Source organism: Salvelinus alpinus, chromosome 10 (genome assembly GCF_045679555.1).
Source record: "Salvelinus alpinus chromosome 10, SLU_Salpinus.1, whole genome shotgun sequence".
In the NCBI taxonomy this organism is placed as follows: Eukaryota; Metazoa; Chordata; class Actinopteri; order Salmoniformes; family Salmonidae; genus Salvelinus; species Salvelinus alpinus.
The window spans coordinates 34,295,703-34,317,685 of record NC_092095.1 but is presented as its reverse complement, the minus strand read 5'-3'; the positions used below and the strand labels follow the sequence as shown (position 1 = coordinate 34,317,685).

At 41.8% G+C, this 21,983-nt stretch overlaps 1 protein-coding gene across 1 annotated transcript in view; it reads right to left on the bottom strand.

Annotated features, from left to right (window-relative positions):
- The window catches only part of malrd1 (MAM and LDL receptor class A domain containing 1), a 130,610-nt gene extending 125,243 nt beyond the window's left edge, over nucleotides 1-5,367 (bottom strand). Inside the window, exons 1-4 of the mRNA XM_071329042.1 lie at nucleotides 5,193-5,367; nucleotides 3,183-3,317; nucleotides 2,916-3,004; nucleotides 2,656-2,817 (exon numbers count right to left, since the gene is read on the bottom strand). Coding sequence (XP_071185143.1) covers nucleotides 2,656-2,817; nucleotides 2,916-3,004; nucleotides 3,183-3,317; nucleotides 5,193-5,367 — 561 coding nt within the window. The remainder of the gene's footprint in view (nucleotides 1-2,655; nucleotides 2,818-2,915; nucleotides 3,005-3,182; nucleotides 3,318-5,192) is intronic.
- Between the last annotated feature and the right edge of the window lie 16,616 nt (nucleotides 5,368-21,983).

Below are 21,983 nucleotides of genomic sequence, written 5' to 3'. Positions count from 1 at the left end.
AAAGAGACTCCCGAATGTCACGGTATAATTTGCACTCTGGATGGCACTTTCCAGTGGATTTACTGCTGTAGGCTAATACCCTTATATAAAATCCTGACCTTGAATGCAAGCACTGTAACAAGACTTTTGGAATCGATTTATGATTTATTTGAAGAGGAAAAGTTAAGGGGTGGCCAAACCTATGCTGAAGCATTTCATGTGTTGAACCGTCATAATTATATAGAACAAAAATCCACCTTCCATCGATTAAGGTGCAAAATGTTATTGCCCCCCTCAACTGGGTCTGTGCCCCACCTTGGCCACCCTATTCAAAAATGTTCTGGACATGCCACTGTGTATGTGTGGTGTTCATGCACACTTGTGTCCACCAGTGTGTACGGTTAATAGTGCACTTAGCTAAGGCATCTTAGGACTGTGTTCATCTGACCAAACCTTTATCTCTCTTTCCTGTCTCTGCTATCAGCCTAATTCGCCATTGTTCTGTTCAAAGTCCACAGGCTACATCTTCCACAGTGGGGGTTTACAACTCATCTGATTAGGACTGATTTATGACTACATGAATCAATGGCTTGTGTCATACCCACATCAGCATTATGCTATGACTCAACATTTCATATTTCTGTCAACAAGAGACTGATGCATGTTGCATATCACCCTCATTCTGATGGATAGATCATTGGACAGATTCCAATTCCAAGTCACTGTATCGATATAATTCAAAACTCTAATTTCATCAAACTGAATCCTCTGACATGTACTGTATGGTCGGAAAATGAATTTGCGTCTCAAAGTGAAACTGAGCGTCAGCATACATGCAGAGTTGACCTCTATTACATGAAATCATTTCAGCCATTTTGGAGCTGTGGAGATGTGGAGCTGGATAGTCCCAGTAGCAGGTGGTCGAGACAAAGACAGAGAGAGGGGTAACAGAAGGGGTGAGGGACCAGACTACAGGGCTGTGAGACCCGGTCTGTGTCTGTAGAGCAGAGGAGGACACTATTAGTAGGTTTCAGCTCAGTCCAGATGGCTAGAGTAGAGTCTATTTGGGTCAGAACAATCTCAGAGGCTCTGGACCCCAATTTTATGCTACACGCTATGCCTGACAGCTTTATGCCTCAACGCTCAAAAATGACAATACATGCAAAACCCACAAACAGGGACAGGGGGATACCTAGTCAGTTATACAACTGAATGCCTTCAACTGAAATGCGTCTTCCGCATTTAGCCCAAACCCTCTGAATCAGAGAGGTGCGGGGGGCTGCCATAATCGACATCCATGTCTTCGGCGCCTGGGGAACAGTGGGTTAACTGCCTTGCTCAGATGCAGAAAGACAGATTTTTACCTTGGCAGCTCGGGGATTCGACAAGATAGTTAGCTCTTGATCTGTGATGTCTGCAATCCAATTGATGGTTGCATGTACACTATATATATATACAAAAGTATGTGGACACCACTTCACACCCGTTGCTGACAGGTATAAAATTGAGCACACCGCCATGCAATCTCCATAGACAAACATTGTCAGTAAAATGTCCTTACTGAAGAGCTCAGTGACTTTCAACGTGGCACTGTCATAGGATGCCACCTTTTCAACAAGTCAGTTCGTCAAATTTCTTAGAGTTGTTAGAGTTGAAAGTGCTGTTATTGTCAAGTGAAAACATCTAGGAGCAACAATGGCTCAGCTGCGATGTGGTAGGACACACAAGCTCACAGAAAGGGACCGGCAACACTCACTACCAAGTTCCAAACTGCCTCTGGAAGCAACGTCAGCACAAGAACTGTTAGTCGGGAGTTTCATGAAATGGGTTTCCATGGTCGTGCAGCCGCACACAAGCCTTAGGTCACCTTGCGCAATGTCAAGCGTCGGCTGGAGTGGTGTAAAGCTCGCCACCATTGGACTCTGGAGCAGTGGAAATGCGTTCTCTGGAGTGATGAATCACACTTCACCATCTGGCAGTCCAACGGATCAATCTGGGTTTGGTGGATGCCAGGAGAACGCTACCTGCTCAAATGCGTAGTGCCAACTGTAAAGTTTGGTGAAGGAGAAATAATGGTCTGGGGCTGTTTTTCATGGTTTGGGCTAGGGCCCTTAGTTCCAGTGAAGGGAAATCTTAACGCTACAGCATACAATGACATTCTAGATGATTCTGTGTTTCCAACTTTGTGGCAACAGATTGGGGAAGGCCCTTTCCTGTTTCAGCATGACAATGCCCCATATGCACAAAGCGAGGTCGATACAGAAATGGTTTGTCGAGATCGGTGTGGAAGTACTTGACTGGCCTGCACAGAGCCCTGACCTCAAACCCATCGAAGACCTTTGGGATGAATTGGAATGCTGACTGCGAGCCAGGCCTAATCGCCCAACATCAGTGCCCAACCTCACTAATGCTCTTGTGGCTGAAAGAAAGCAAGTCCCCGCAGCAATGTTCCAACATCTAGTGGAAAGTCTTTCCAGAAGAGTGGAGGCTGTTATAGCAGCAAAGGGAGGACCAACTCCATATTAATGCCCATGATTTTGGAATGAGATGTTCGACTAGCAGGTGTCCACATACTTTAGTCATGCAGCCTATGACCTACCAAACTGTACAGCCAGTAACTGTATGGTTTGTGATTGTGAATGACAGGTGAAAGTTGTGAGGCAGGTTGATACAGACCTGGAATTGGTGAGCACTGGTGAAAGGTATCACTGTCCGTAGCCATGTGTGTGCCTGTGTTTTTGACCGGTTCCACACCGAGTGGCTCCAACCTAGTGGGTATTTTTGGGTCAGGACCTGTAAAGACCCACTCTCCACCCCCACATGGTGATAGAAGGTCACCTGTAGAGGGGAGGACATTTGGCAAGTCAGTAAAGGAGGGTGACAGCCAGTTAACACAATGGCAGGATTAACCGGGTCTTATTAAAGGTGTGTTTTACCCAGCATGTCTTTGAGGGCAGGAACACAGGACTCCTCAAGTAAGCCCGTGCTGTCTCTCCTGTCACAGGCCACAGAGCCAGGTAATGAGCTGGAGGAGCGAGAGAGAGAGTGTGAGAGAGAGATAGAGAAAAGAACTAGACAGAATCTTATAAAATGTACAATGTTCTTGAGTGCTTGGAGTTGGCAAATCTGTGCATCATGTTCCAGAATGGCCCAAATCATTTACCAAAGTAGCTTCTGAAATTCTGAGTTCATCAATGCGGTACCTGATTGGTTGTTGTGGTCGTGTTTGGGTCCGGTGGTGTTGAACCCTGTTCTTCTGGTCCATCCTAAGTGTGTTTCAGAGCTGGGTAACAGGTCACAGAACCCCTGCTCAAAGTCACACCTAGTGTATCCAGAACCTTCACCCCAAAAAAATATTATAACCACCCAAGAACATTCATAAACACAGAACACAGCAGGTCGGCCAGTGGACATCGTGAGTTTGTGTCCCAAATGGTACCCTATTCCCTATATACTGTAGTTCACTACTTTTGACCACAGCCCTATGGACTACATAGTAGTTTAAGAGCCCTCTGAGGTGCAGTGTTCCACTGTAGGTTGTATTGTAGGCATTATGAAGAACCATTTGTTTAGCAGATCTGCTTATGCTCCCTAAAGTGCTACTTTACGGCCCTATGTCAAAACTGCGGTGTTGGCCTCCCGAGTGGCGCAGTGCACTGCATCGAGGTTGCTAGCTGTGCTACTAGAGATCCTGGTTTGAGTCCAGGCTCTGTCGCAGCCGGCAGCGACCAGGAGACGCATGGGGCGGCGCACAATTGGCCCAGCGTCGTCCGGGTTAGGGGAGGGTTTGGCCGGCAGGGATATCCTTGTCCCATCTCGTTCTAGTGACTACCGTGGCGGGCCGGGCGCATGCAGGCTGACACGGTCGCCAGGTGTACGGTGTTTCCTCCGACACATTGGTGTGGCTGGCTTCTGGGTTAAGCAGGCATTGTGTCAAGAAGCAGTGCGGCTTGGTTGAGTCGTGTTTCGGAGGACGCAGTGCTCTCGACCTTCGCCTCTCCCGAGTCCGTATGGCAGTTGCAGCGATGAGACAAGACTGTAACTACCAATTGGATATCAAGAAATTGGGGAGAAAAAGGTGTAACGGTAAAAAAAAATGAAATGCTGTGTTAATATTTTTATTTGGAGTTAACATACTACTTAGGGTCAAGTGAGGGAACCTTGTGAATAAAACTCAGGGAGAGGTGGTTTATGAGAGAGCTATAGGTCAAGCTAAATGGCTGTACATATCCAAAGCATCTCTAAATACATAGGATGTGTTTCAAATGGCAACCTATTCTCTATGTAGTGCACTACATATGGGCCATGGTCAAAAGTATTACACTATATAGGGGACTAGGGTGCCATTTGGGACTCAGCCATATTGGAATGCATGGAGCTGAAGCAGTGGAGGACAGGTTCCATAAGTATTAATCTGTCTCTCTTTACTAGGGCTACTCTAGGTAGTCATGTGGTTCGCCAGCCTAGGTGTTAGAACATGTGTATGTGGTAAACATTCTGTGCATTTCCATTGGTGCAAAACACAGGAAATCTCCTCATTTGAATACACATCTCTCCCCCATTTCATGTGACCATATAATGGGAATTCTTTATATATATATATATTCCATAAACATGAACCTGTTTATAGGTCCACTGTGAAATAGGGTCTATCTATGTGATGAACACTTTAAGAATTTAAATTGCTCTGAGATAGAGGTGATAGGTATTCTAGATTTCTAGGAATGAGGTGTGGAAAACCTTCTCGTGTTTTTCATATCTGAAGGGACAAATATCGTCAAAAATATAAATCAAAGACCTCTTCAAATATCTCTTCAGCTCACAGTTAAAATTATGTTTTGGACAGTGCCACGTTCTCTTCTGTAGGACTGCATTTAGATTGAGCAAACTGAACACAGGGTCTGATTCTCATAATGTAGTGTTGTTTGGTTTGGTAAGACAGTCATGACACAGCACATACAATCTCTGATCAAATCATCTTTAGCTGTGTCCCCTCAAAGATGGAGGCTACTTTTACATGTTATGTAGGTTTTACGCATAATCTAAGAACGTTTCATCTAATCACACAATTCCAAATTTACATACACACATCCCCTAATTAGTGGTTTATTCTTTGGTCGAATAATCAATGATTCCACAGTAGTCTGTAATCAACAATAAAGGAAAGACAAACTATTAATGTAAATCACTGACTCATTGAGCTGTATACTCACAATTTCTCTCATCGCTGCCATCCCCACAGTAGTCAGTGAAGTCACACACATGGTCCTCAGACACACACCAGCCCTGTTCACATGTAAACTCTCCTGGCCAGCAGGTCCCAGCACACACAGAGACACAGAGCAGAGAGCAGGCCAGCAGGCACAGAGGCCTCCGCAGTAAAGTCATCAGGTAGGTTATTCCAATACTCAGGCTAGTTCGCAATCACACGCTCACCCTTCACTTCCATAAAACCATGTTATTTTTACAAAATAACGAGTAAGATACACGACAAAGGTAGCGCCTCGCGAATCACAGTTTACTGAGATTGACAGCGAACGCGTTTTCCAGCTGTTGTTCCTGGTCAATAAACGGCTTTTATGACTGTTACTCATTGGCCTGTGTGTGTGTACCTGAGTCTGGGACTGTAAGGCTGTCCCTGTGGTTGTAATAAAAGCATTACAGAATGTAAGTAGTCAAATGTATACCTCTCAACAATGTGTTTTTCAAGCTCTAGTCATTTGCATAGAATGTTTTGTATTTATTGCGCTGTCAGTGCAATTGAAGACCGCTAGCACATAATCTACATTTGTCTTTTCGCAGACACTCTTATCCAGAGTGACTCACAGGAGCAGATTTGGGTTAAGTGCCTTGCTAAAGGGCACATCGGCAGTGTTTTCACCTAGTTGGCTCAAGGATTTGAATCAGTGACTGGCCCAACACCCTTAACCACTAGGCTACTTGCCACCCTAGTCTAGAAAGTACACTTTACGTTGTGGGGTCCAGGTAAGGACATTTACCACAAACCAATTATACGTCTAAGGGCTTTGTAGCACAACACAGGAGAGAGATTAACTCTCCATGGAAATATGAACTACGTGCAAGAGGACCATTAGTTCTGCCCGACAGGGCCACTCGTACTTACAAATGTATGTTCAAACATAATTTCATTTCACATGAATCAATAAGTAAAGGATATCATTCAGATGTACGCGCGGCAGACGGCTACACGGGGCCAGGAGCCCAAATGAAATCAACGCTGGGACAAGAGGGACGATCAACAGCTCGCTGGAACTAAGAATGACACCATGTTCCACAAATATAGTGCACTACTTTTGACTAGATCTCTTGCCAAAAGTAGTGCACTATATAGGGCAGAGGTGTCAAACTCATTCCGTGTAACACAGTTGGTAGAGCATGGTGCTTGTAATGCCAGGGTACTGGGTTTGATTCCCGGGACCACCCATATGTAAAATGTCCACATGGACCTAAAGCACAACGTGCCTTGTTCTGTATCACATTCCAATGATAAAAATGTGGGGGACAAAAATGCCATTTCAGAATGACCCCCGTCCCAAGTGAAAGTTGCCAATAACAGCAAAACAGCTTGACATAATTCTTTGCCTCTTTTGCAGGAAGAAACTCAGAATGACAATACAGTGTAGCGGAGGTGTCTCATCTAAGCATATTTCATTGACATCGTCAGCAGAAGTCATTAACTGCCCCAACGAGCCAAGGAGCTCATTTACAGTAAGTAAAGTTGGACTTCATCAATGGATACATTTAACTACAAGCATTCAGTGTTCATATTCGTAGACACGATGTCATGTATCCTCTATGCAAAACACCAATTGGCCGTTAACCTGAATGCATTCTATTCAGGTGGGTTGGCGTAGACTGGGGGTTAGTTACCTTCATTCTCCTCCAGTGCATCTTCGCACAGATTAATGCACTGACGACGTGTCTTAAAATTCGTAATGTGCTTTCAAGTGTATTCTTCTGTAGAAAATGAGAAACTTTGAGGTGAAGCAATTGATGAAATCAACAAAAGGTTGATTAAACCACAACACGGGTTTCCTCCACACGCTCTCTTGTTAGGCCAGCATCTGGAAATTGAGTCCAGGTATCTTTCCCCTCCCTCCATCCCTCTCTCTTCCTCCCTCTCTTTTCCAGCTTATGAATTTGTAACTCCCGTGAATCAATTAACCTTCACAAGCAAGAGAGAGGTCAACTTGGTAGGTCAACCATAAAAAAAATACATCTAATTTAGGTCCACAGGGCTGGGGGAACCACTGCAACCATTTGTCAAAGTATGGCAACAATCTTCTTTGCCCAGTGTCTGGTATATATTAAAACCTAGGTATGATTGAATTCTCATTTGCAACCAGTCTGTTAAGGATGTTAGCACATGCACCTTTGACCTTTGTTCCTGTCATCGAGTATGTCCCAAATGTAACCCTATCCCTATATGAAGAGTTTATTTCCAAAATGCTACCTCCACATTTGTGTTTTTCCCCCCGAAATGATTGCTTATGGGTACCTTCATGTGTGTGTAAAATATGACTGTTCTCAGATTTAATTCATATATTTTAGGGTGTGTATTAAAATGTTTTTTGAAAAACACTACACATCCATTGTTTAGCTGGAATGGAATGTTCGTGTAATATATATTTTACTATATGTGGTTATCTCACCTAGCTATCTTAAGATTAATGCACTAACTGTAAGTCGCACTGGATAAGAGCATCTGCTAACTGACAAAAATGTCAAAAGCACATGTTTTACATACATAGCTCATTACTCTATTGATTAATACAAATTTAATTGAAAGAGCGTGGACAACCCTTCAAATTAGTGGATTCGGCTCTTTCAGTCACACCCGTTGCTGACAGGTGTATAAAATTGAGCAAATAGCCATGCAATCTCCATAGACAAACATTGGCAGTAGAATGGCCCGTACTGAAGAGCTAAGTGACTTGGAACGTGGCACCATCATAGGATGCCACCTTTCCGGCAAGTCAGTCTGTCAAATTTCTGCCCTGCTAGAGCTGCCCAGGTCAACTGTACAGTGCCTTCGGAAAGTATTCAGACCTCTTGACTTTTTTCATATTTTGTTACGTTACAACCTTATTCTAAATTTTTTTTTTTTTTTAAGTAATCCTCAGAAATCTACACACAATACCCCATAACGACAGAGCGAAAATAGGTTTGACATTTTTGAAAATGTATTAAAAATAAAAAACTGAAATATCTCATTTGCATAAGTATTCAGACCCTATGAAACTCGAAATTGAGCTCAGGTACATCCTGTTTCCATTGATCATCGTTGAGATGTTTCTACAACTTGATTGGAGTCGACCTGTTGTAAATTCAATTGATTGGAAAGGCACACACCAGTCTATATAAGGTCCCACAGTTGACAGTGCATGTCAGAACAAAAACCAAGCCATACGGTCGAAGGAATTGACAGGATTGTGTCGAGGCACAGATCTGGGGAAGTTTATCAAAAAATGTCTGCAGCATTGAGCAGAACTAAGCAATCAGTGTCAAACTGAGCAATCGGGGGAGAAGGGCCTTGGTTAGGGAGGTGACCAAGAACCTGATGGTCACTCTGACAGAGCTCTATAGTTCCTCTGTTGAGATGGGAGAACCTTCCAGAAGGACCACCATCTCTGCAGCACTCCACCAATCAGGCCTTTATGGCAGTGGTGTAAAGAACTTAAGTCAAAATACTTTAAAGTACTACTTAAGTAGTTTTTGGGGGTATCTGTACTTTACTATATATATTTTTGACAACTTTTACTTCACTACATTCCTAAAGGAAATAAGGTACTTTTTACTCCATACATTTTCCCTGACACCCAAAAGTACTCATTACATTTGGAATGTTTAGCAGGACAGGGAAATGGTCCAATTTATGCATTCATAAAGTAAACATCCCTGGTTATCCCTACTGCCTCTGATCTGGCGGACTCACTAAACACACATGCTTCATTTGTAAATTATGTCTGAGTGTTGGAGATAGCCTCTGGCTATCCGTAAATTAAAAACGAATTATTAATATTTTACTTTTGATACTTCAGTATATTAAAAACCAAACACTTTTTACTTTTACTCAAGTACTATTTTACTGGGTGACTTTCACTTTTACTTGAGTCCTTTTCTGTTCAGGTATCTTTACTTTTACTCAAGTATGACAATACGGTACTTTTTCCCACCACTGCTTTATGGTAGAGTGGCCAGACGGAAGCCACTCCTCAGTTAAAGGCACATGACAGCCCGCTTGGAGTTTGCCAAAAGGCACCTAAAGACTCTCAGAAGATGAGAAATAAGACTCTCTGGTTTGATGAAACCAAGAATGAACTCTTTGGCCTGAATGCCAAGCATCACATTATGAGGAAATCTGGCACCACCCCTACAGTGAAGCATGGTGGTGGAATCATCATGTTGTGGGGATGTTTTTCAGCGGCAGGGACTGGGAGACTAGTCAGGATCAAGGCAAAGATGAACGGAGTAAAGTACAGCGAGATCCTTGATGAAAGCCTGCTCCAGAGCGCTCAGTACCTCAGACTGGGATGAAAGGTTCACCTTCCAACAGGACAATGACCCTAAGCACACAGCCAAGACAATGCGGGAGTGGCAAGTGGACAAGTCCCTGAATGTCCTTGAGTGGCCCAGCCAGAGCCCGGAATTTATCCCGATCTAACATCTCTGAAGAGACCTGAAAATAGCTGTGCAGCAACGCTCCCCATCCAACCTGACAGAGCTTGAGAGAATCTGCAGAGAAGAATGGGAGAAACTCCCCAAATACAGATGTGCCAAGCTTGTAGATTCATACCCAAGAAGACTCGAGGCTGTAATCGCTGCCAAAGGTGCTTCAACAAAGTACTGAGTAAATGTGATATCAGTTTTTTTTTTATTATACATTTGCTAAAATTTCTAAAAAACGTTTTTTCCTTTGTCATTATGGGGTATTGTGTGTAGATTGATGAGGGGGAAAAACGATTTCATCCATTGTAGAATAAGGCTGTAACGTAACAAAATGTGGAAAAAGTCAAGGGGTCTGAATACTTTCCCAAGGCACCGTCAGTGCTGTTATTGTGAAGTGGTAACGTCTAGGAGCAACAATGGCTCAGCCGCGAAGTAGTAGGCCACAAGCTCATAGAAAAGGACCGCCAAGCGCTGAAGCGCAGAGCACGTAACAATCGTCTGTCCTCGGTTGCAACACTCACTACTGAGTTCCAAACTGCCTCTGGAAGCAACGTCGGCACAAAAACTGTTCGTCAGGAGCTTCATGAAATGGGTTTCCATGGCCAAGCAGCCGCACACAAGCCTAACATCACCACGCTCAATGCCAAGCTTCGGTTGGAGTGGTGTAAAGCTCACCGCGATTGGACTCTGGAGCAGTGGAAATGCGTTCTCTGGAGTGATGAATCATGCTTCACCATCTGGCAGTCCAACAGACAAATCTGGGTTTGGTGGACGCCAGGAGAACGCTACCTACCTAAATCCATAGTGCCAACTGTAAAGTTTGGGGGAGGAGGATTAATGGTATGGGGTTGTTTTTCATGGTTCGGGCTAGAGCCCTAAATTCCAGTGAAGTGAAATCTTAACGCTACAGCATACAATGACATTCTAGAAGATTCTGTGCTTCCAACTTTGTGGCAACAGTTTGGGGAAGGCCCTTTCCTGTTTCAGCATGACAATGCCCCTATGCACAAAGCGAGGTCCATACAGAAATGGTTTGTCAAAATCGGTGTGGAAGTTCTTGACTGGCCTGCCCAGAGCCCTGACCTCAACCCCAACAAACAACTTTGGGATGAATTGGAATGCCGACTGCGAGCCAGGCCTAATTGCCCAACATCCGTACCCGACCTCACTAATGCTCTTGTGGCTGACCGGAAGCAAGTCCCCACATGCATATTATATACTTTTGGCTATTTATTGTATATTGTATCGTTTGTACAGTTCTTTATTACAAATGTAATTATTTGTTACATTTGACTGTCATATTCTTTTGGCCATGCATTGTATATTGTATCGTTTGTACAGTTCTTTATTACAAATGTAGTTATTTGTTACATTTGACTGTCTACTTATACTTATTTATCTGAGAGAGGTGGATATATAGCATTTTGCTAAAAAAACTGATTGTATCTCTGAAATTAAACCATCAAGTGATAGATTTCAAACAAATACGTCTATCATTGAACAACCCCATGCCATGATTAGGATAGTGAAAAACACACCAATCTCTTTCATAAATTCTTTAACCTTTCTAGGGCACACGTTCCGCTAGCGGAACCCCTGAGAACATTCCGCTGAAAAGGCAGCGCGGGAAATTAAAAAATATATTTTTTAAATATGTAACTTTCACACATTAACAAGTCAAATACAGCAAATGAAAGATAAACATCTTGTTAATCTACCCATCGTGTCCGATTAAAAAAAATTAAAAATGCTTTACAGCGAAAACACAACATATGATTATGTTAGATCGCCGCCAAGTCCAAAAAACACAGCCATTTTCCCAGCCAAAGATAGGAGTCACAAAAAGCAGAAATAGAGATAGAATTAATCACTAACATTTGATGATCTTCATCAGATGACACTCATAGGACATCATGTTACACAATACATGTATGTTTTGTTCGATAATGTGCATATTTATATCCCAAAATCTCAGTTTACATTGGCGCCATGTTCAGAAATGCCTCCAAAATATCCGGAGAAATTGCAGAGAGCCACATCAAATAACAGAAATACTCATCATAAACTTTGATGAAAGATACATGTGTTACATAGAATTAAAGATACACTTGTTCTTAATGCAACCGCTGTGTCAGATTTCAAAAAAACTTTACGGAAAAAGCAAACCATGCAATAATCTGAGACGGCGCTCAGATATAAACAACATTTCTCCGACATGTTGGAGTCAACAGAAATACAAAATTACATGATAAATATTCCCTTACCTTTGATGATCTTCATCAGAATGCACTCCCAGGAATCCTAGATCCACAATAAATTGTTGTTTTGTTCGATAATGTCCATTATTTATGTCCAAGTAGCTACTTTTGTTAGCACCTTTAGTACGCATATCCAAAACGCTCGTGCAGGTCCAGGCGAACTTCGGACGAAAACTTCAAAAGGTTATATTACAGGTCGAATAAACTTGTCAAACTAAGTATAGAATCAATCTTTAGGATGTTGTTATCATAAATATTCAATAACGTTCCAACCCGAGAATTAATTTGTGTCTATAGAAGTAATGGAACGCAAGTCGATATCATGTGGAATGCGCATGACCAGGACCTGGCACTCTGCCAGACCACTGACTCAAACAGCTCCCATCTGGCTCAACATCACAGTAGAAGCTTCATTCAACGTTCTACAGACTGTTGACATCTAGTGGAAGGCGTAGGAAGTGCAAACAGATCCATATTCCACTGGGATTTCAATAGGCGATGAGTTGAATATCGACCAGCCTCAGAATTCTCACTTCCTGTTTGGATTTTTTCTCAGGTTTTTGCCTGCCATATGAGTTATGTTATACTCACAGACATCATTCAAACAGTTTTAGAAACTTCAGAGTGTTTTATAATAATATGCATATATTAGCATCTGGGACAGAGTAGGAGGCAGTTCACTCTGGGCACGCTATTCATCCAAAGTGAAAATGCTGCCCCCTATCCCTAAAAAGTTTTAAACCACAAAATCAAATTTACCAACATTTCTGAATATGGATATATAGATTTTTGGAAAGGAACTTCCTAAAGTGCACACCTTTTTGTGGGGAAAAGGGTGCCATTTGGGATGTACCCATCCTCTGTAATGGCATGCCAGTTAAATAGTGGTGAGTCCATAAACAGAAATCACATGAATACGGGTGCACAATAGTGTATGAGGGACAGACAAGGTAGGCCTGGCTACAACATACACACATCGATATATGAAACTTTAAAATCATACCTACAAGAGAACTCACAACATGAAAATAGTGGCAAAATAATACCGATATACAGACAAAGACATGGGTGAAAACACACCAGAGCCCTTAAAAACGCTGGCCTTGCAAAAGGCTCTAAAATGTCCATTGCCGTTCTCCTGAACCACTGGACCAACATTGCCATTCAGCAGATGCAGGGAAACTGATTACTGTGTCTGTTGAGCCAACTACACAACAGTTCACAGAGAAATTCATATTTATGGGCAACAAAGGAGAAGGGAAAAACAGACCAAAGCTAAGTCCTGTTGACTCTTCATTCGTCTTCATAATAACTTTTTCCATCCTGCTGCCTTTAGACAGCCTGTTAATTAGAATGTATTAAAAGGGAAGAGCGTTCGCATTCCGTTTCCACTCCGTTTGTTTTGGAGATGGTGCATTATTCACTGCTTTGATGTCATTGCTTCTTTTACCCCGACTAAGTCCCGGGATGATTCCCAAATCGCACCCTATTCCCTATATAGTGCACTATTTTTGATCAGAGACCTATGGGCCCAGGTCAAAAGTAGTGCACTGTAAACGAGGTGCCATTTGAGACGCACACCAGTTATTTATGGCAGGCTGAAGTGAACTCATCATGTGAGAGGGTTGTTTCATCTTCACACCTACAGACAACGGCTGTAAGAGCGGCCCTTCTCTTTTGGCACTTTAACTCTCTGATCAAGGGAAAGGTGCCTGGAGCACTGCTCAATGTATTGTATACTTCTATGTGCAGCAGCAATCATGCCCTAATTTTTATACCGTAAATCTAAAATATAATAACTGGAGAGATGTGATAAGTGCAAAAGAGCACCAACTCTTCAGGTAGAATCTGCTGGGAGGTGAAAACCTTGGCTACACTGTGGACCAACTGAGCCTTATGAATTCCATCTGTCTGCCAGTGGTCCATGTTATATTCTCACAGCCGTCACTGTCCGTAGGACTCTGTTCAAAAGTATAGTAACTAAAGGGCATAGGGTGCCATTTAGGACACACCCATAGTGTATGAGTCAGAGGTGTTTGCTACGAATTAAAAAATGTGTCAACAGCCAAGCTATTCAGCTTAAGATTCCTCTCCCATGCATGACGTCCCTGGGTTTATGGTTTCGGGAAATTGTAAAAATATGAATAATCCTGCTCTAATTCCACTAATTAGCAATTCATTCGTTTGCAACACACACCCATAAAATGTTGATTTTGGCCATACAACAAAGCGAGCCACATTTATTAATGTGCCTAAACAGGAACCTGCTCATAATTTGTGAGAAGCAAAGAGGACAAATAGGTTCTGGCTCCAGCAGATACCTTCTCATGCCACAGACTCTGTGTGACATACGAGATGAGACAGGATGTCGAATGGTGTCAGATAGGATGGTGCGTTACCGCCACCAACAGCATGGGTGGTTAAATTACATTTAAATTAGAAGCTAAGTACTTTCTAGTGTTTACTAGCTAGACCCAGGGGTGGGCAATTCCAGTCCTCGGGGGCCTGATTGGTGTATTTGTGTGAGACACACGCACATGGCTTTGAGGTACACAGACCACACCGTGTCAGCCTGCATAATCTGCAGCTGGATGCTTCTCGATTGGACAGACACCGGAGTTGCTACCCCTCTACATATTCATTCCGGCTCCACCATGACACAGCTTCGTCAGTCACCAGGCTACCAAGGGAGAAGAAAAGAGGAGATATGGAAAAAGGGAGTGAAATGTTGTGCATGTGTGCCCTCAGTAGGAATCTGAGAATACGTCATCCTAGTGCTATTAACCCTTTGTAGCAATTATGTGAGTTACATTACATCCTCCCCTCCCCCTTGTAGGCCGTCATTGTAAGTAAGAATTTGTTCTTAACTGACTTTTAAGGTCATTGACGCTCTTAAGGATCGGACCCTTTTTTAAATATTTTTGCCTAAAATGACATACCCAAATCTAACTGCCTGTAGCTAAGGCCCTGAAGCAAGGATATGCATATTCTTGGTACTATTTGAAAGGAAACACTTTGAAGTTTGTGGAAAGATGAAAGGAATGTAGGAGAATATAACACATTAGATCTGGTAAAAGATAATACAAAGAAAAACAATTATAAAAAGTATTATTCCAGCCCAGGTGTTATTTAGATTTTGGTCACTAGATGGCAGCAGGGTATGTGCAAAGTTTTCGACTGATCCAATGAACCATTGCATTTCTGTTCAAAATGTTCTATCAACACTGCCAAAATGTGCCTAATTTGTTTATTAATAACTTTTCATGTTCAAAACTGTGCACTCTCCTCAAACAATAGCATGGTATTATTTCACTGTAATAGCTCATGTAAATTGGACAGTGCAGTTAGATTAACAACAATTTAAGCTTTCTGCCAATATCAGATATGTCTATGTCCTGGGAAAAGTTATTGTTACTTACAACCTCATGCTAATCGCATTAGCCTATGTTAGCTCAACCGTCCCACAGGGGACCCACCAATCCTGAAGAAGTTTTTAAATGTAACCTTTATTTAACTAGCCAAGAACAAATTCTTATTTAGAATGACGGCCTACCGGGGAACAGTGGGTTAACTGCCTTGTTCAGGGGCAGAATGACATATTTTCACCATGTCAGCTTGGGGATTCGATCCAGTAACATTTCGGCCCAACGTTCTAACCACTAGGCTACCTGCCGCCCCACTTGCCTGGTTAAATAAAGGTTAAATAAAATAAAAATTTGCATGCATCCCTGCATATACTTCTCCTACATTACTTGTGGAATAAGGAGAGAAAGCAAGCACAAACTTCCCCTTTCATTAGATGTTTCAAAGTGAATTAACTGGGTAATTCTGGAAGCTAATTGATCATTAGCGGGAAGATTTTGTTGATTAAACAGACACTAACCTACATGCTCGAGGAGTTTAAGTATGGTTCCTTTAATTACAATGTTATTATCCACAGTAAATTAAAACCCACCCCTCAATGACATCCACTCTCTTCTCTGATAATGTCAATTAAAAACAAAAACAAAAACAAAAATGCTTAAGTGAGAAGTAGGCATTGGTCTGAAGCCGAAAAAAAGAAAGGAAATCCACACACAATCCACAATCCATTCCACTACATTTTCAAGCTTGATTGAGTGAGCCGTTTTGTCTTGTAGTAATGTGGTGCCTGCCTGTATTTCCTTAAACATGTATTTTATGACCTTTACATGTCATTGAAAAATACTTTTATTTCATAACATATTTTTGGGTCAGTAGGTACCCAACATAACAACAGGTGGTGGGTGGTGTGTTCGACATAGTCACTATTATACTGTAGATATAGAGGTCTATAGAGCATGTCTGCATTACGGATTTCTGTAACCGTTGGCTTACCTGTGTAATATTGACGTAAGCTCAGAACCACTTGTTTTTCAAACACGGTACTGTTTTATCAATTGCTGTGCTGAACAATGGACAGTTCATTACCTCGGTCAAATGACTATGTAGCTTAACGTTGTGTGTATTAGTATTTATTTTAGCAAAATAGATGACGTTACAATGACACATTTATAATAGGCCTATATCTAAACAATACATACAACCTAATGAGATATACAGTATATACAGTACCGGTCAAAAGTTTGGACACACCTACTCATTCAACGGTTTTTCTTTATTTTTACCATTTTCTACATTGTGGAATAATAGTGAAGACATCAAAAATATGAAATAACACATTGGTTACGACATGATTCCATATGTGTTATTTCATTGTTTTGATGTCTTCACTATTATTCTATAATGTAAAAAAATAAAGGAAAACTATTGAGTGAGTAGGCGTCCAAACTTTTCATTGAAACACACAGTTGAAGTCGGAAGTTTACATACACCTTAGCCAAATACATTTAAACTCAGTTCTTCACAATTCCTGAACTTTAATCCTAGTAAAAATTCCCTGTCTTAGGTCAGGATCACCACTTTATTTTAAGAATGTGAAATGTCAGAATAATAGTAGAGAGAATGACTTATTTCAGCTTTTATTACATTTACATTCCCAGTGGGTCAGAAGTTTACATACACTCAATACGTAGTTGGTAGAGTTGCCTTTAAATTGTTTAACTTGGGTCAAATGTTTCGGACAAGCTTCCCACAATAAGTTGGGTGAATTTTGGCCCATTCCTCCTGACAGAGCTGGTGTAACTGAGTCAGGTTTGTAGGCTTCCTTCCACGCACACACTTTTTCAGTTCTGCCCACAAATGTTCTATAGGGTTGAGGTCAGGGCTTTGTGATGGCCACTCCAATACCTTGACTTTGTTGTCCTTAAGCCATTTTTCCACAACTTTGGAGGTATGCTTGGGGTCATTGTCCATTTGGAAGACCCATTTGCGACCAAACTTTAACTTCCTGACTGATGTCTTGAGATGTTGCTTCAATATATCCACATCATTTTCATGCCTCACGATGGTATCTATTTTGTGAAGTGCACCAGTCCCTCCTGCAGCCAAGCACCCCCACAACATGATGCTGCCACCCCCGCGCTTCACGGTTGGGATGGTGTTCTTCGGCTTGCAAGCTTCCCCCTTTTTCCTCCAAACATAACAATGGTCATCATGGCCAAACAGTTCTATTTTTGTTTCATCAGACCAGAGGACATTTCTCCAAAAAGTACGATCTTTGTTGCAAACCATAGTCTGGCTTTTTTTATGGCGGTTTTGACGCAGTGGCTTCTTCCTTGCTGTTCGGCATTTCAGGTTATGTCGATATAGGACTCGTTTTACTGTGGATATAGATACTTTTGTACCTGTTTCCTCCAGCATCTTCACAAGGTCCTTTGCTGTTGTTCTGGGATTGATTTGCACTTTTCGCACCAAAGTAGATTCATCTCTAGGAGACACTCCTTCCTGAGCGGCATGACGGATGCGTGGTCCTATGGTGTTTATACTTGCGTACTATTGTTTGTACTGATGAACGTGGTACCTTTAGGCGTTTGGAAATTGCTCCCAAGGATGAACCAGACTTGTGGATGTCGACAATTTTTTTTCTGAGATCTTGGCTGATTTCTTTTGATTTTCCCATGATGTCAAGCAAAGAGGCACTGAGTTTGAAGGTAGGCCTTGAAATACATCAACAAATACACCTCCAATTGACTCAAATGATGTCAATTAGCCTATCAGAAGCTTCTAAAGCCATGACATCCTTTTCTGGAATTTTCCAAGCTGTTTAAAGGCACAGTCAACTTAGTGTATGTAAACTTCTGACCCACTGGAATTGTGATACAGTGAATAAATGAAATAATCTGTCTGTTAACAATTGTTGGGAAAATGACTTGTGTCATCACAAAGTAGATGTCCTAACCGACTTGCAAAAACTATAGTTTGTTAACTCTTGGATATGTGGGATGCTAACGTCCCACTTGGCCAAAAGCCAGTAAAAATGCAGAGTGCCAAATTCAAATAAATTACTATAAAAATCAAACTTTCATGAAATCACACATGAAAGACACCAAATTAAAGCTACACTTGTTGTGAATCCAGCCAACATGTCTGATTTCAAAAGGATTTACGGCAAAAGCACACCTTGCGATTATGTTAGGTCAGTACATAGCCACAGAAAAACACTGCCATTTTTCCAGCCAAAGAGAGGAGTAACAAAAAGCAGAAATAGAGATAAAATTAATCACCAACCTTTGATGATCTTCATCAGATGACACTCATAGGACTTCATGTTACACAATACATGTATGTTTTGTTCGGTAAAGTTCATATTTATATCCAAAAATCTGAGTTTAGGCGGGATGCTACTGTCTCACTTGGCCAAAAGCCAGAGAAAATGCAGAGCGCCAAATTCAAATAAATTACTATAAAAATCTAACTTTCATTAAATCACACATGAAAGATACCAAATTAAAGCTACACTGGTTGTGAATCCAGCCAACATGTCAGAATTCAAATAGGCTTTTCGGCGAAAGCAAAACGATGCTATTATCTGAGTTAGCACCATAGTAAACAAAGAGAGATAAGCATATTTCAACCCTGCAGGCTCGACACAAAACGCAGAAATAAAAATATAATCCATGCCTTACCTTTGACGAGCTTCTGTTGTTGGCACTTCAATATGTCCCATAAACATCACAAATGGTCCCTTTGTTCGATTAACTCCGTCGATATATATCCAAAATGTCAATTTATTTGGCGCGTTTGATCCAGAAAAACACCGGTTCCAACTTGTGAAACGTGACTACAAAATATCTCAAAAGTTACCTGTAAACTTTGCCAAAACATTTCAAACTACTTTTGTAATACAACTTTAGGTATTTCTTTACGTAAATAATCGATAAAATTGAAGACGGGATGATCTGTGTTCAATACAGGATTAAAAAAACTGTAGCTAGCTTTCTGGTCACGCGCCTCTAACTAACAGGACACTTCCAGTGACCCTCGTTCAAAATGGCCGTACTTCTTCATTACACAAAGGAAAAATCTTCAACCAATTTCTAAAGACTGTTGACATCCAGTGGAAGCGGTAGGAACTGCAAGAAGGTCAATTAGAAATCTGGATTCCCAATGAAAATCCATTGAAAAGAGAGTGATCTCGGGGCTAAATAAATTCTGTTATACTCAGACATGATTCAAACAGTTTGAAAATAATATGCATATCTTATCTTCTGGGGATGAGTAGCTGGCAGTTGAATATGGGTATACTTTTCATCCAAATGTGAAAATGCAGCCCCTTATCCTAAAGAAGTTTTAACAAGAAATTTGTGGAGTGGTTTAAAAAACGAGTTTTAATGACTCCAACCTAAGTGTATGTAAACTTCCGACTTCAACTGTATATACACACACACACACACAGTACATACATACAAACATAATGAACAAAAATATAAATGCAACATGCAACAATTTCTACGATTTTACAGTTCATTTAAGGAAATCAGTGAATTTTAAATCATTTCTTTAGGCCCTAATCTATGGATTTCACATGACTGGGAATACAGATATGAATCTATTGGTCACAGATACCTTTAAAAAATTAAGGGGCGTGGATCAGAAAACCAGTCAGTGTCTGGTGTGACCACCATTTGCCTCATGCAGCACAACACGTCCTTCCCATAGAACTGATCAGGCTGTTGATTGTGGCCTGTGGAATGTTGTCACACTTCTTTTCAATGGCAGTGCGAAGTTCCTGGATATTGTCAGGAACTCGAACACGCCGTTGTACACGTCATACACATCGAAACATGCTCAGTGGGTGACATGTCTGGTGAGTATGCAGGCCATGGAAGGACTAGGACATTTTCAGTTACCAGGAATTGTGTAAAGATCATTGCGACATGGGGCTGTGCATCATCATGCTGAAACCTGCGGTGATGGCGGCGGATAAATGGCACAACAATGGGCCTTACGAGACGTATTTTATGCCTGCCCATACCTTAACCACACGATGGGGCACTCTGTTGACAAAGTTGACATCAAGTCTGTGATTGTGAGGCCAGTTGGATGTACTGCCAAATTCTCCGAAACGACGTTGGTTGCGGCTTATGGTTGAGAAATTAACATTAAATTCTCTGGCGACACAATTGGTCCACCGTGGTTAGGGGAGGGTTTGGCCAGCATAGATGTCCTTGTCCGATTGAGCACTAGCAACTCCTGTGGCGGGCCGGGCGCAGTGCACGTTGACACGGTCGCCAGGTGTACGGTGTTTCCTCCGACACATTGGTGCAGCTGGCTTTTGGGTTAAGTGGGCATTGTGTCAAGAAGCAGTGCGGCTTGGTTGGGTTGTGTTTCGGAGGACGCACGGCTCTCGACCTTTGCCTCTCCCAAGTCCATACGGGAGTTGCAGCGGTGAGACAAGACTGTATGTGTAGTGCAGACATGGAGACCTCGTTGATGGAGATAAGAGAGATTGTGCAAGAGGGATAGAAAGCAGTTGCTTGCGACGTAGCTCTACCTGAAAATACATCTAAGTCATTGATAGTTGGTATTCAGCAGTCATAAAATTCTGTCTTAAATTAATGTCTTAAAAAAGAAAAACTGTAAAAAGCATTCTCTCTCTCTCTCGCTGTCTCTCACATGGTTCATTCAGAATAGCACCATAGGAGACGAAATGTCTAAGGAGAACACTCAAATCCCATGGCCAACACTCTGCTGGTCCTGAGTCAAGCATGCTGTCCACTGAGTCTCACTAGAATGAAAACCTTTGCTCTCAACACACTTACCAAGGCTAGGATCGTTACAAAGCGTGTTCTCAATTTGTGAGACATCAATAATGCCTTATTGAAACCTATGTGAAGTACAGTGACATTGTCTAAAGAACATTCAACATGTCTTGTAGCCTGCTCTGAATTAACATTTGGAGAAGAATATGGCTGGCGTAGTTTCATTTCATTCTCACGTTACAGCAATAACAGAATGGAGAGAAATTAAGGTGAAGAAAGGCGGCTAATTGAAGTGATGAAATAGTGTTCCACGTGGCTGAGCGCTAATGGAGTGCCATTCATTTACCGATGCCTCAGTTCCAATTGGACATTAAACTTCTGTTACTGCCAACAAATGAGAAGAGAAGGTACAATAGACTTCTGGATTGACATTTCCATAACCCCAAACACATGTAGGCCTACATGTGTAGACTATGTGAGATGTTTTACAAAATGTGTTTTTCCTCAAATCTCTATTGGCATGGGGTCCTCTGAAGGAAATTCACAGAGTTGCTTTTAACCTGTCAAAACACATGAATCAGTTTTTACCTTGGCAAAACCCCCAAGGGAACGTCCCTTTCACCTTGTAGATTAGCACCTCTGAACTTGGCCTCAGATACAGTCTGTAGTTAGGTTTCCATCCAATTGGCAAAAGCTTTTCATGCAAATATTCAAAAATCTGCATAAAACTCAAGGTTACTTTCGTAACCCTGGTTCTCCGATAATTAGTAAGATGTATCACATATGGTAAATTGCCTTTCAAAACGGAAGTAACCAATCACACAGTCTGTCGGTGACAGACAGGTCGAGTGGCAAATGAGGTGAGCCCATCCCTCCCTATAAGGTGCCACTCCCACCGCCCAATGGTCATTATTAAGCATGTCTCTCTTCCTTG